This window comes from Poecilia reticulata, linkage group LG5, assembly GCF_000633615.1.
Source record: "Poecilia reticulata strain Guanapo linkage group LG5, Guppy_female_1.0+MT, whole genome shotgun sequence".
NCBI lineage: Eukaryota > Metazoa > Chordata > Actinopteri > Cyprinodontiformes > Poeciliidae > Poecilia > Poecilia reticulata.
This window is the reverse complement of record NC_024335.1, coordinates 17346938-17360550: the sequence shown is the minus strand read 5'-3', so window position 1 is coordinate 17360550 and position 13613 is coordinate 17346938. Positions and strand designations below refer to the sequence as shown.

At 41.9% G+C, this 13613-nt stretch overlaps 1 protein-coding gene across 1 annotated transcript in view; it reads right to left on the bottom strand.

The window, feature by feature from the left end:
- Nucleotides 1–513: 513 nt before the first annotated feature.
- Nucleotides 514–13613, bottom strand: part of adamts9 (ADAM metallopeptidase with thrombospondin type 1 motif, 9) — a 47445-nt gene continuing 34345 nt past the window's right edge. The window contains exons 29-40 of the mRNA XM_008409541.2: nt 13335–13505; nt 10292–10468; nt 7405–7575; nt 7098–7292; nt 6359–6488; nt 5800–5894; nt 5435–5529; nt 5159–5292; nt 3239–3333; nt 1888–1992; nt 1255–1363; nt 514–1082 (exon numbers count right to left, since the gene is read on the bottom strand). Of these exons, the coding sequence (XP_008407763.1) occupies nt 1274–1363; nt 1888–1992; nt 3239–3333; nt 5159–5292; nt 5435–5529; nt 5800–5894; nt 6359–6488; nt 7098–7292; nt 7405–7575; nt 10292–10468; nt 13335–13505 (1458 nt within the window). The 3' untranslated portion in view covers nt 514–1082; nt 1255–1273. The remainder of the gene's footprint in view (nt 1083–1254; nt 1364–1887; nt 1993–3238; nt 3334–5158; nt 5293–5434; nt 5530–5799; nt 5895–6358; nt 6489–7097; nt 7293–7404; nt 7576–10291; nt 10469–13334; nt 13506–13613) is intronic.

The following is a 13613-nucleotide window of genomic DNA, read 5'->3' as shown; positions in this document are numbered from 1 at the left end:
ATGCTATCGAAAAGGCTTTTCTGTATCCTTTTATTTAAAAAAAAATAATAATAATGCACTTTACTCTTTGTGTTAGCATTGCATTCAAAATCCCAATAAAATACAAGGAGTTCTGGTTGTAACCTGGCCAAATATGAAAAGTTCCAAGGAGTGTGAATTGAATTTTTCTGCAAAGCACTGGTACATCTCATATTTTTTACCACCCGGGTAACTTTGTCCCTCAGACGTCGACAATCTGTAGAAGCCAAACTGTCAGAGCTCCGCAGCTGCACAGCAGAGACATTTCTACAGCACATGACCCCGTCGATTTCCACTTACTCAAAGAACCTCCAACCTCCTCCTCTCTCCAGCCCGAGCGAATGAAAGCCAGAGTTAGCAGCGAGGGAAGGATTCCCACGCAGTCCAGTTGGCTTCAGACAACCGGTTTCAGATCGGATCAGCCTCAAGCGCAGCAGATCCGAGGAAAATTGAGCGGGATCGCTCAATTTTCGCGGAGGTCGCGAAGGAGTTCAGTGGCTCAGTAAGTGGAAGCAGAAGCGCACAGAGTAGAATCGACTTACTGCAGGAAAACCTCTTAAAGGTCCAGCAGCTAACAGCCGCTACATAATGCTTGTGCATGCTGCTGCTGCTGCTGCTTGAGGAGTAATTGGTTTTTCAAAAGAAGACTGCATGAGAATATTTGGTTTGGAAACAATCAGAACGTGATTATTGGACTTACTGGAGAGAAAACAAACACACACTCACACACGTATACATATATGGCTGCACTGCATAGTAACTTCAAAGTTAAAACATTGGTGATAAAACGTGGAAGGCAAATCTGACATAAACTGCATTAATACTAGCATATTTAGCGCAAGCTTTTGACAACAAAACCTTTAAATTATTTTACAATACAAAAATAAATGGCAAGTAGAATAAATAAGAGATTTGATCGGTCTATTTACAGTACTTACAGTGGAATAATTTACACTATACACACACAATGAGTCAAAGAGGTGACGGATGAGTTTGAGTTCCACGTTGGCCATAGCACCATTGATGAGGAGGGAAATTGAGCACCAGAAGAAGAATGCACAGTGCTGCAAGTAAATAAAAGCAAAGCACACAATCAGGATTAACATCCAGCCGTTTTAAGAACTGTCCAAGAAAACGTGTTAGATGAGCAAAATAAATTGCTGCCAGCATCTATTTGTAACCAGAAATACAATATTGATATATTTGTTTTATCTTCTGTAATAACTGAAAATCCACCTGTTTTGTTGCTGCAGATCTATTCAACTGTGACAGGCAGAGCGTCACCAGAGGACGGCGTACATTTTCCACAGTACCCTCCGCAGAACCCCGTCACTCTGCTGCCATCCTGTGGACACAGAAATAATGACAAGAGCTGACACTCAAAACAAACCAGTGGGGCTGAAATTGATTAATTTATTTCAATTATTCCATAAGAATATATTACGTAGATTAAAAAAAAAAAACAAAAAAAAACATAGTGATGTATTTCTCATTCATTTCGGCCAGTTTTAAGTATTATGGCTCACAGCTAATGAAAACCCACCATTCGGTTTCTTAGAAAATTTCAACATTAAATGAGACCAATCGAAAAAGGGCCATACTAAAGATTATTTGTATTTAGTATTTGGCAAGTGACGTAGATACAAGAATTAAAAAAGTAAATCAACAACAACAAAAAAAGATCGACCAGAGGTTTATCAGCCGATATGAAGGTGAATCTAAGGAAATCGAATACGGTTACATGTTTGGCATGTGATGGATGTGTGTGTGTGTGTGTGTGTGTGTGTGTGTGTGTGTGTGTGTGTGTGTGTGTGTGTGTGTGTGCGTGTGCGTGTGTGTGCGTGTGTGTGCGTGTGCGCGATGAGGTACCTGCGATTTCTGGATACGAGTCACCGCATAGTTTCCCTGGGAGATCCAGGTGATTTCCTCAGCCACCTTGAAACCTGTTCCTGACAAGTTGATTCTGAACTGTCCCTAAAGCAAGACAGCAACATAGAGAGTGGATACAGGTCAAAATGAAAGCATGAAGCAGTAATTTGAAACAATTATGAGAAAAATATGCATTTTGAGAGATAAAATAATGAGACAGAAAACAGCTGGTGGAGGGCCAAATGTATAAGAACAGGTAAGTTCTTATAGTTTCAACTGAAGGGCAAAGTTTTGATTCTTTACTATATTTTTGTTTATCTTTACAGTGAAACCTAGTGATGGTTTTTGACATTGGCCAAAGGGGACGTTGCCCAGGGCGGCATCAGGCTACAGGGTAGAGTGGCACAAGAATTACATCAATAAAAACAATTTACTTAATCGTAGTCTAACATTAACCACAGAGTACCAAGCTGAATGAGCAAAGTTTTCTGTGGCATCCTCTTCCCTCTCACCATGAGTGGTTGAGTGGTGCCTCCAGCTACGTTCAACCAGGAAATTTCATGAAGGGGAGAAAGTAGTGGTGTTTGTGTGAGAGGGGCGGCAGTGGGATGGGGCATGCCCAGGGCGCCATACACGCAAGAACCCCTACTGGCAAAAGCTGATGTTTGACATGTTTTTCCACATTGTTTTTGTTGCTGTGCTGCTTGTGTGATATCATCTGGTCTAACAGACACTTCCTCCATCTCTTGCCATTGCGTATCGTGTCCGGCGGGAGAGATGTTTACATGCAGGCGCGGCTGAGCGAAGCTTTCAACAGCCAAGGAAAAATGTCAAGAGTAAGGCAACAAAGACGAATTGAAGGAGATGCTACAGACGCAAAGGCAGGAGCAACGGGGAGAAAATGCGAGAGGGCCGACTGTTGCTTTGTGATTTGTTTGTTTTCCTGTTGAAATATTGGAGGTTTCATCTAAGCACAAAAGCCTCAGTCCCCTGCCTCATCTCACAAAAGGATGAAGTCTCCTTGGTTCAGGAGGTGTGAGATAAAGTATCCCTCACTGTCTTTATGTTGCTTTGAATAAAAGCTCCTGCTGAATGTAAAAGTCATGTCAAAAAAAAAAGGAAGCATAAATCCTCAGCTCCCTTGACTCCTTCGACTGAAACAGGAGCGTAGAAATAATTTACAAACTCCAGCTACAGAAGCATGCAGCTTTAATACAACGGGTCCATTTAGCACTTCCCACTTTTTGTCCTCTGTTTTGATTAGTCTTTTTTGCCATTGAAGACATGTTCTGCATAAATACAAGAACAAAATGTGTCAGGGTAGAGATTAGTGTTTGCAGATGATGCTCACCTGTGGACAGTTGGCCAGACTGTAGCAGTCTCCGGCTGTGGCAAACGGGACAGGACTCTTGCCGTCACGAGTGAAAGCAAACCGCCAATCTGTGGCTAAACATCGAGTAAAAGCAGAAAATTAAACTTGTTGGGACCCAAGAGAATAAGAAAAAATGTTTCGAAAGGATGCGTTTCACACAGATATGAACCGTTAACATCTCTGCTAACGAGTACAGAAATATTTGGTGACATTTCGCAGTGTCTTGACAAAAACATTCTTACTCATCGTGAATGTTAACATGCTTTTTGAAATCTTTCACGAATAAAAGTCTGAAAAATTTTTATGCAACAAATTGCCATCGACAGCAATGGAATGGCTTAGGTTAAGTCCAGAGCCAAATGCAATTGAGAATATGCAACAAGTTTTGAAAATTAATGTGAAAAGACAGACACAACTTCACAAAACTGGGAGAGAAATACCAAAAAGAACAAATTACTTACTAAAAATTACATTTTTGTTTTGTAAAACTCTAACTTAGCTTATTTTCACTTTATGATTGTGCACTACTTTAGCTCCTTTTCTCAAATGAAGCTGTTCTAGAACAGATTTGTTTGCTGTAATTAATATGACAACATATTAGAAATATCTAGGTGTGCCGATCGATCGGCCACGATCTTAATCGGCTGATTTTCGTGAAAAAGTGTATGATCGGTGATCGCCGATCACGGTCTCTTGTTGCCGATCACACAAACCGATCACCTGCATCTCATTTCTCAGCCTGCCTGTGCAGCTGGTCTCTTTCCTTCACACTGCGCAAACGCGCAGCAACAAAGCCTAAGCGATGTGGTGTGGAACTATATCGCACTGAGTGAATGGGGACGTTTGCGTGTTGCGGCGGAAAAAGCATTCGGGGTGAAGCAGGTCAAAATGCATCAGCACAACAAATCTAATATGGCATAAAACAATGCCATACTTGACGGAGTTTGGCCACATCAAGGCTCACTGCAGTAAAAAAGACGATCAGATAGCAGGTAAAGCAGCGCACAGCTACAACCACTCACCTGGATTAGCATGACGGTCASAAAGCTAAACAAATAACCCGCAAAATTATTTAAGTCTTCGAGCTGCGATGTAAGACGCTGGTTCTGTTCTCGCTGTTGAACCGCTGCTACACGCTACAGGTAGTAATATTTCAAAGACGGAGTGCCGCTTCTGCTCCACCTGGTAGTGACTCTCACACCGAACCTCTGCTTAAAGCTGCAGAATCTAACTTAAAAAATACATTTTACGTATTGAAACTTGCGCTGTCCTAACATGAAACAGATAATCTCTGAAAAAAGAATCGATCTCCTCCCTGCTCTGCATAATTACTCTGCTCAGTCAGAAAGAGCAATAAGAACTAGCAGTAATCAGCTAGCCGCCATGCTATCAGGAAGTTTTCATTCAGTAACTCAGGATTGTTTATTGTAATGGAACCTGTATTTGTCTTTGAATGTTAAGTTTTATACTTGAATCTTTTGGCAATGTTGAGAGGTTTTATTTTGACTCTTTACATTATTTAGCCTCTTCAGAGCCTTCATATGTTTTCAGTCTGTTAAAGATAGTATTACCGATAGCAGTACAATTTGCACAATGCCTGTGGTATCGGTGATCGGAATTGGCAGGAAAAAACCTGATCGGCACATCTATAGAAATATCATATGAACACTTTTGAAAGGCATAGAAGTTCTCAATAAGACCAGTCTTCTTGGCAGTGTCAGTGTGATTCAGCCATGCCACAGCAGTTTTATGTAAGCCTTGCTAATGTCTGTTGTTTAAACTGCAGACATCTTGATCCCATTAACCCTCATGAAGCTTGACATAATTAAAAGGAAAAGACAGTCCTCATTTGAGTGTAACGTAGAGTAAACATTAGCTCTGGGTGCGTGGGCCACTCACTGATGACGTTCATCCGTCTCAGGTCCAAGCGCACTTTAGAGAAGGTGGTCATGCCTGCGGCGGTGTAGTCCCTCCGGCAGTCGCAGTCTTCTCTTCTGGAGCCGTTGGCAGGACACTGAGTAGGGTCGTTGAGCCTGGAGAAGTACAGAAGTAAAACCTCAGCTTCGGCTAACATGTCCGTGGAATTTCCTCATTTTAGGAGAAAGCCGCCAGAAGTCAGCCAGATTTTTGTAATAAACCCCGACGGCTCTCCTTGTTGTCCTGCTGGAAGTTCACCTGAAGCCAAAGATCTCGGAAAAATTCTCCTCTTCTCCAGTTGTCAAGGTGATGTACTCCTGTGGAGTCTCCGTCTGCATTCCTGCACAATAGACCTGAGGGCAAGACAGACACAGGAGGAGCGAGAGTCGAGATAAAGGTCAGGGAAGAGAAGGTAAACAGGAGGAAAAGGGCGATGAGGTTTTAGAAGGATAAGGAGGTGATAGAAAAGTACAATGGGCAAATTAAGGTCAACTCCACACGTACAATCGAATAGATGCCTGTGGAGCTTCACTCATTTCAAAATATAAAGCTTCTCAATGTGTCTGTTTCACAGAAGAAAAACAACAGATTCTTTCTGTACTCAGGAGATTAAAGTGTCTTACCTTGAGAGCTTTTCCTTGAACGCTGAGAAAGTGTTCGCTGTCTGGAATAGGGCCGCTTGTGCTCTGGATGTCAAGACAGCTCGAAGGCAAATTGCCTTGGAGACAAGAGAAAGAAAACTAAGTAAGTACTCAACAGAATGCTATTTATTCAAGAACACACATTTGGCTAAGTCATGTCTACCAGTGAACCCTATCTAACTAAGCTAAACTAAGGGTGAAGAGTCAATACACGGAACAATGAATCTTTAAAATTTAAAGTCGGATGCAGACTGCTTCACCCAAAGTTTTCTGAAATGAATGATTCACACTGAGCTGCAAACACTCTCGATTTGGCAAGGATTGGATTTGATCTGATCCTATAACTAGAGATGCATTGAGAAATCTACTTTTGACCAGAACTGGTGTTTTTTTTATTTTTTTTAGCATGATTCAGCTGTTGTTCAACTCAAAAAACAGATACCCATAGTACATCATATTTAACTCAGACATTGATTGGCGCATCTCTACCTTTTCACCTATAAGCATAGTGACAGCATTCAGGCCACTTAGCAGCACTCACAGCTTGGATTACTGCAGACTTTTCTGCTGTCAGGCTCTTCGTTTGGAGAACACTTGTTGCTTTCTCGTCCGTCTGCCGACACACACTGCACTGTCCTCTCTGCCACACCGTCCCCACAGCTTACCGAGCACTGAATAAGAGAGAAGACAACCACAACAACGTAAAAGTCACTTCAATTTGGTGTAATTCATTCTGTTAAGCATCTGGTTTTCAAGCTAGCAGTGTAGCTTCTACAACAGTGTGTTGGAAACATTCAATTTTAGGCCTTTTTACAAGAAGAAACCCATCAGATATTAACTAAGTATATTCAGATAAGCTCTATAGGTTATTTATTGTCTGTTAAAAATGTAGTAATCTTCAAATCTCTTTAGGATAATGATAATGATAGCTCAGATAGACCCAAACAGGGCTATTCCTGTTCATTAGATTCTGGGGAAATTTCAGACATTGTACAGGAATTTTTTTTTAATCCTATTTAATTTTACTACAAATTATTCACTCATATCAAATTATTTCATCATAATAGTTTTTGTGTATACTGTGAATGCATCACTCCTGTCTTGAGAAGTAATAGTGGCATAATGTCTTGTTACGTCGTAAAGTTTTAAATGATTCCAGGTTGGTATCGACACAAAAGCAGACTTTCATTTAAGCCCACTGCTTGCGTAAATTACATTAATCACGTTTCACTCGTTCTTTTTAATGACGACACAATATTTGGCTGGACAGCCTAGCTCACCGGTCCCCAGACTCCAGCCCTCCACTCCTGTGGAGGTGGACATGTGCCCAGATGACAGGGCATGTAGCTCTCGGGGGGTGTTCCAGGGCAATTGGACAAAGACTGATGGCCGTACTCGTAGTTGTCATTTTCCACGTGCACCTCGCTGCATGAGACAAGACGCTGACGGTAGCCCTGACCACAGCTCACCGAGCACTGGAGGAGAGAGAAAACCACCGGCATGAAGGAAGGGCAGCATTTCTCGATGAACTTAAAAGTCGGAGTTGGAAAATCGAGAGCGAACTAGGACAGAGACACATCGGCTCACCTCTGTCCATTCCCCAGTGATCCAGATTAACTCGCAAGCCTGTGTGTTGCAGCTCTCAATGTCCGGCGGTCTGATCTGGTTCACGCAGTACATTTCATGGACCTCGTGATGGTTGTAATCAACGCATTGCAACGCTCTCCTTCGATGGCCCGATCCGCAGGACTTACTGCACTGTTGAGGAAACGGGATGGAAAAGATGCGGCGTAACATCGGGATTGTTCCACTATTGGTGGAGCAAGAGAAAGTATAGTGGAGGGTAAGAAGGAAGGAGCAAGATGAATTAGTTTGTGCTTTTATCACACAGAACAAACAGAAGGAAAACGTCAAAGCAAACGATCAGAGAAGAGGGCAATCTCTTTTTCAAGAGACCAAAGAGGAAGCGTCCATTAAGAATATTTTTCTGAATTTCTTCTTATTGTATGGTACATAGAACACCACTTTGACTCCCCCACTTGTTGCTGCACACTTCCAGGCAACTGGCCAAAAGAAAAATCCTACACTCTGCCCCCCCCATTTACAACCAAGACAAATCGGGACTGTTTGGAAATAGCCCAGAGGGGTGAAAAAAAACTTGATGTGGAAACTAGAGGAATGCCACCCATTACTCTAATTAAGGCAATGCAGCTTTAAAACTACAGTTGGCAAGCATCAGCATTTATTATTTACTACATTCTAACTTGTGTCTCAATTGCCAAAGCACAAAAAGCAAGCTGGAGGAAAAACTGTACATTGCTTCAAGGAAGGCAGGATAAAAACACATAACCATCAAAATACGAAAATATGACGATTTATCAGAATATGGAAGCTGGTTGAAAGCCTGGAGTAAAAATGTATCCAGGCTGAAGAGAAACGTCAAATATTGTGACATTTCAGTCTATAACAGCCATCTACTTGAAAGGTTCCAGCTGCGTCAGAAGCATCGCCATGGCTACATCCTGCTGCAGCCACTCCTCGTCACTCCAGTAATGTTGAACCCTGACAACTAGAAGAGCTGTGCTTAGTTGTGTTGACAGGCATTACGGTGTCAGAGCGTCGAAGTACAACTATCACCAAGACATGCACGCATTACGTCAATTTGTCACAAAGCTTCCATCTATGGGGACAAAATCAGATTTAAAGAGGAAGGAATAAAACTTATACTGGTCCTTGAAGGCTCGGCTGCCAAATTTCAGGAATTCGGGGATTAATTGGGACCAAAAGGCTGGGACTTGCACACTCCTCTCATTGCTAATTAAGCTCTGTTTTCAGAAACGCAGTTCATGCTGCTTCGTGATCCAAATCCGACATCAAGTGAACTTGACGAGGAAGAAACTCCATCTGAACTTTCCTTTCGAAACGACCAAAGCCTTTCAGCGTACAGAAAGTGAGTTTAGCTGAGGGGGAAAAAAAGTGTTTTTCAACTCTTCAAACTAATTGCACTTTTAATATCAGACATTTTAAAGGGAACAACTTGCATGAAAGTACTGAAGAAGAGGAAGAGCTGTGGGAAAACTGAAGCAGTCTGAGGCATAACCGAAATAAGGCTCTGCTTGGAGACCCAAAACCAGCAGGGGTTCTTCCCGAAGAACTTTTGAATTCTCACAGAGCTTTATAACTGTATTTTGTATACCAAGAGTCTGCTTTTTAAGTAAATTCAGTGGGCTTAAAATAGCAGAATTCAAATGGCTTTCCATTATTTAAAATATAAAACTGATGTTTCTTTCTGCAGCTTTCCTTCAACCAGTCGACTGGCAATGTGCAGCAACATGTGGGGGAGGGCCAGTCCTGCACTAACTTATGCTTCAAATAGTCAGAGAAAACTCAGGTGTTTTTCCTTTTGTGTTGTACTTTGATGCTGGTTCCAGTTCACATGTGTTAGTTATGACTGACTGCTATGTGTTTTAATCATTTCTGCTTTTTGTGTTTGTGCTAAATCAGTTTTAACCATTAATTGCCAATTTACCTCAGTCACTTTTAAGTTGGTCCCACCTTCTTGATTCTACCTAAAGGGAGAAGTCTATAAAAAAATAACCCAATCTTCTCCATTTATACCCCGACTTTTACCCAACACCTACTGGAAATAGGTACAAAGGAAAAAAGGAAGGAAGATAGGAAGGATGGACAGACGGTTGGATGAGCCAACTGTGCCGTTTTAAGGCCAAGTAAATATATAGAGTATGTCTTGAGAATTAAAGTAGTTTGCATTGTTAAAATTTGAGTTGCCTAATGCAGGTCATTTATTTCAAAAGTTTAATGTTGTAACAAAAAAGGTGAGGTTTGGAAATGTATGTTTCCTAGACCCAAATGTCAAACGTAGGTCATTTATGATATTTAAAAGTAAGCAAGTAAATTAGAAAAATAAATCAGCTCTTATAATCAAACAATTGATTTCATCAAATACTGTTTTACTTGTACAAAAGTGATTTTTAAAGTGGGTACTTTTTGCTTCAACTTGAATAATGCTATGTTGAAGCAATGCCGACATCCATTCACCTGCGATTCTGTAAAATAAATGTTTTTAATACTGACCCCACTCGCAGCCCGTATCACTCCAACTTCCAACCTCTTCCAACTAGCTTTTTAGCTTTGTGACATATTTCTAAACTTTGGAAAGATTAAATGTTTTCCCCCCAATATATTTTGGGGCTCGGTGTTCTGTCTTTTTTTTTTTTTTGAGAGGAAGAAGAAGAGAAAAAAAACCCAGTCACACTAGAGGCTTCGCTGCCTCTGCCCTCCCCTCTCGTCTTTCTCTCTCTGGCCTTCTGACAACACAGTGGAGCCTCCGACGGGAGCAGCGACTCAACTTCAGTACATTCATCCAGTGCCAGGTAAGGCAGCGCGGTCACGCTGCATGTTTTGACTCACAGACTGGATTGTTTAAAACCTGCAGGCATTCGCTCCGACTTACCGCCTGCCAGTCCCCTTCTCTCCAGCGATAGCGAGCGGGACAGTCTGCGACGCGGCAGCTCTGGCTGGACGGCGGACGGGAGCGCTGGGCACAGCCGGTCTCCGCGGGGCTACGGCGGTCTCCGACCTGGCAGAAAACCTCCCTCCGCTGAACTCCGTCACCGCATGAGGCTGAACACTGAAAGCAGGAGAGGTAAAACCTAAGCCACTAGAAGTATTTCATTAACTGTAGGAACAATGGGGTTCAATTTAACTCGGTAGCTACGGCGACAAACAAATCCTCTTGAGTTTGTTTTTTTAAGCTAGCTCTGGTTTGTTTTAAATATTAATGTTGAATGCGTAACTCTTTTCCGAATATCATTGTTTCTGCATTTTGAAAAAGAAAATGGTAATCTTTTAAGATGAACCCTTTACATCAGTATTTAAATGCAACTTTATTACACTTTTGACAGGTTTAGCTTTTTAGCCATATAATTGTGTATCTTGTAATTAAATGTTGTATGGGTTCTTTGAATTTTTTTGTTATTAACTTAATCATATTGTGCCATTTCTGTAAAAAGACTTAATTTTTACTCTGTCTAGTGTGGTGAGCTCATAATAGATATAATTTACATACATTCTAACAGAGATAAATAATGGGGTCATCTGTATTTAAACATGTTATTTTTTTCCAGCTATAAAGCTCGTTTATGGAGAGTAACACACATTTCTCTTGGCACCATTTTCCACAGATATTAATACTAAATGGAGTGAATTTTTAAAGCACCTTTCTTGTCATACTGACCAGACCACTTGGAGCACTTTACACTAGAGCCCCTGTCACATTCATGTGTACACCTTCATACACATGAATGTTCATACGCATGAACATGCAGATTTTGGCCTACAATCATTACTACATGTATTGACATGTAGTGTCTCACAAGTCATATTAAAAGTGGTAGTGTTGGGTATTTTCCAGGCGCATAATGCCATTCTATAGCAAAATAAAGTAGCTATGTAACCTTTAGTTGTCATAAAAATGCTGTATATATCAAACAAAACTTAAAGGAAATTTGACTTGAAATTTGCCTCTTGCCCTAAGAAGCTCCTGCTCTTTCCAACACTCCACCTTTAGGCCGTCACAGCAACGCTCCTTTGTTATTCCATTTACAATCATTGGACTTAGAAGTAGTTAGTATGACGCCGTTCCACCAGGCGTTTGGTAATTGCTGCTGCTGAGTGAGAGAGGCCTGCGGGAGGAGTGGTACTCTTTGAGGCGAAAGCTCGGCTGGAGACTGCAGCGCCAAGGCGGAGCTTGTGGAAATAGGCGGGGATTGGTGAGAGCAAGCGTTTAGGCACCCCTGAATGGCTGCCGTAAGGTATTCAAGGTTTTCTAAAACATGCATGAAAGAATCAAAAGCAACACTCCTTTGTAGCTTGATGTAAAGCACAAAAAGTCGATTTTACATAATACCCCACTTTAAAATTTCAAACTTCAAATTATTTTATTTCAATTCTTTTTACAAAATACCTGAAAGGTTTGGTGTGCCTTTCTTTTCACTCCGTCTTATTCAGTGTGTAGAACCAGTTTTTGCTGGACTTAGCTGTGTCTGTAAACATCAATATTCAGGTATTTCCACAGATTCTTAGTTGGGTTTTGTGGCATTCTGATACTGGAAAATGCTCTGAACTAAACTATTCCAGTTGTGGTTCTGGTTGTGTGTTCAGGGTCGTCGCTCTAACCTTTGCACTAGCTACTTTAAAGTCTTTTGAAGCTTCCAACAGGTTTTCATTCAAGATTTTAATATACGTAGCTCCATCTATCTTCATATCAACTCTAATTAGTTTCACAAATTCCTACTGGTTCTAGATGAAGCTCTGTGAAATGTTCAAAACTTGGGATATTGTTTTATAAGCTTAAATTTCTTAAAACCTCCTTACAACTTCCCCCATGTCCCTTGACCTGCATGCTGTGTTCCCTCAGTCTCCATGATGCTCTTCTCTAATCTTCCCTAACAAACTTCCGGGGCTTTGTCTCAGAGATTTGGATTAAATTACACACAGATGGGCAAAATAACGGTTTACTTGTTACAATGTTTTACTTTTTTTTTTCTTTTTTTTTTAGGGTTAAAGAGTGAAGGGGTTGAATGTTTTGCAAAAAATAAATAAAAAGAAGTACAATTTTCCTTCCTTTTCAAAATGACATGCTACACTTTGTGTTGGTCTGTCACATGTAATCCCAGCAAAATCTCTTGAACTTTGTGTTTAGGACATGTCAAAAGATCAAAAAGGTTGGTGCAAATACTTTTTGCAAGACACTGCATTCGCCTTCCAGCGCTTTGATTGCTCCCATTTACTCCGGGCATGCGTGCTGCTCCACAGCTGTTTTGAGGAGAAGCACATCCTCTCTTGACGTGTGCACAGCACTTGTGTGTCACCGCCTTGAGCGATGGAGGGAATTCAGAGGGAGATGGGGAGGAAGGAGGAAAATGGGCGGGGGAAAAAGAAAAAAAGAGAGGGAGAGAGATGGAACAAGCACAATGCAGACGCCCAGGTGCAATCTGTTAGTTTGTCTGGGAACGTGACGTGAGACAACGGCCTCTTGTAGAAACGCTGAAGTAAAAACACGACATGTGGTTTCCATTGCGGAGGCAGAGGCTTACAGTGAGGCAGAGGATAAAAGGGACAGAGGAAAGGAAGGTGAGGGGCAGAGGAAGAGAAAATACAGAGAAGGGTAGATCTCCTTTGGCTGGACTCGAGATCAAAGAGCCTGCACTTCCCTCTAGCTGTTCAACTGTCTGCGCTAAAGTGTCACAGCCTTGGTCTTCAATCCCTCCGTTTGCCTCCGATTTCGGCCCACCACGCTGTGATCTGCCAAGGCACCCTGTCCTAGTTAGTGGTTGTGTTTAAACGCTGTCAGGTTGCGCTGCACATGTTTCACACACATGCAGATGGAGTTGCAAAGAAGCTGGTAAGCATTAAAAGTGTAAAAGAGCAGAGGGGAACGAGGAGGGGCTGACGTGTCTGGCAGCGTGAGAACCAAACAGAGACGGGCTCCGTACCTCTCCCCAGCCGCTGGTCTTCCACTTGGGGCACCTTCCGCCTCGGCATCGCCTCTGCCTGCTGGGTTTGGGGGACGAGTGGCGACAGTTTTCGTCCAGGACATAGCGGCCGGACCCGGTCACGCAGCTCACCTTGCGGGATTTCACACCTCTTCCGCAGGAGGCCGAGCACTGCAGCAGATGGAGGAGGAGAGCAATGAAAATCAGAAGTTATTCTTTGTGTTTAACCCAATAATAAACACCAAACTATTGGAGATCTCAGGATCAACAGAATAAATA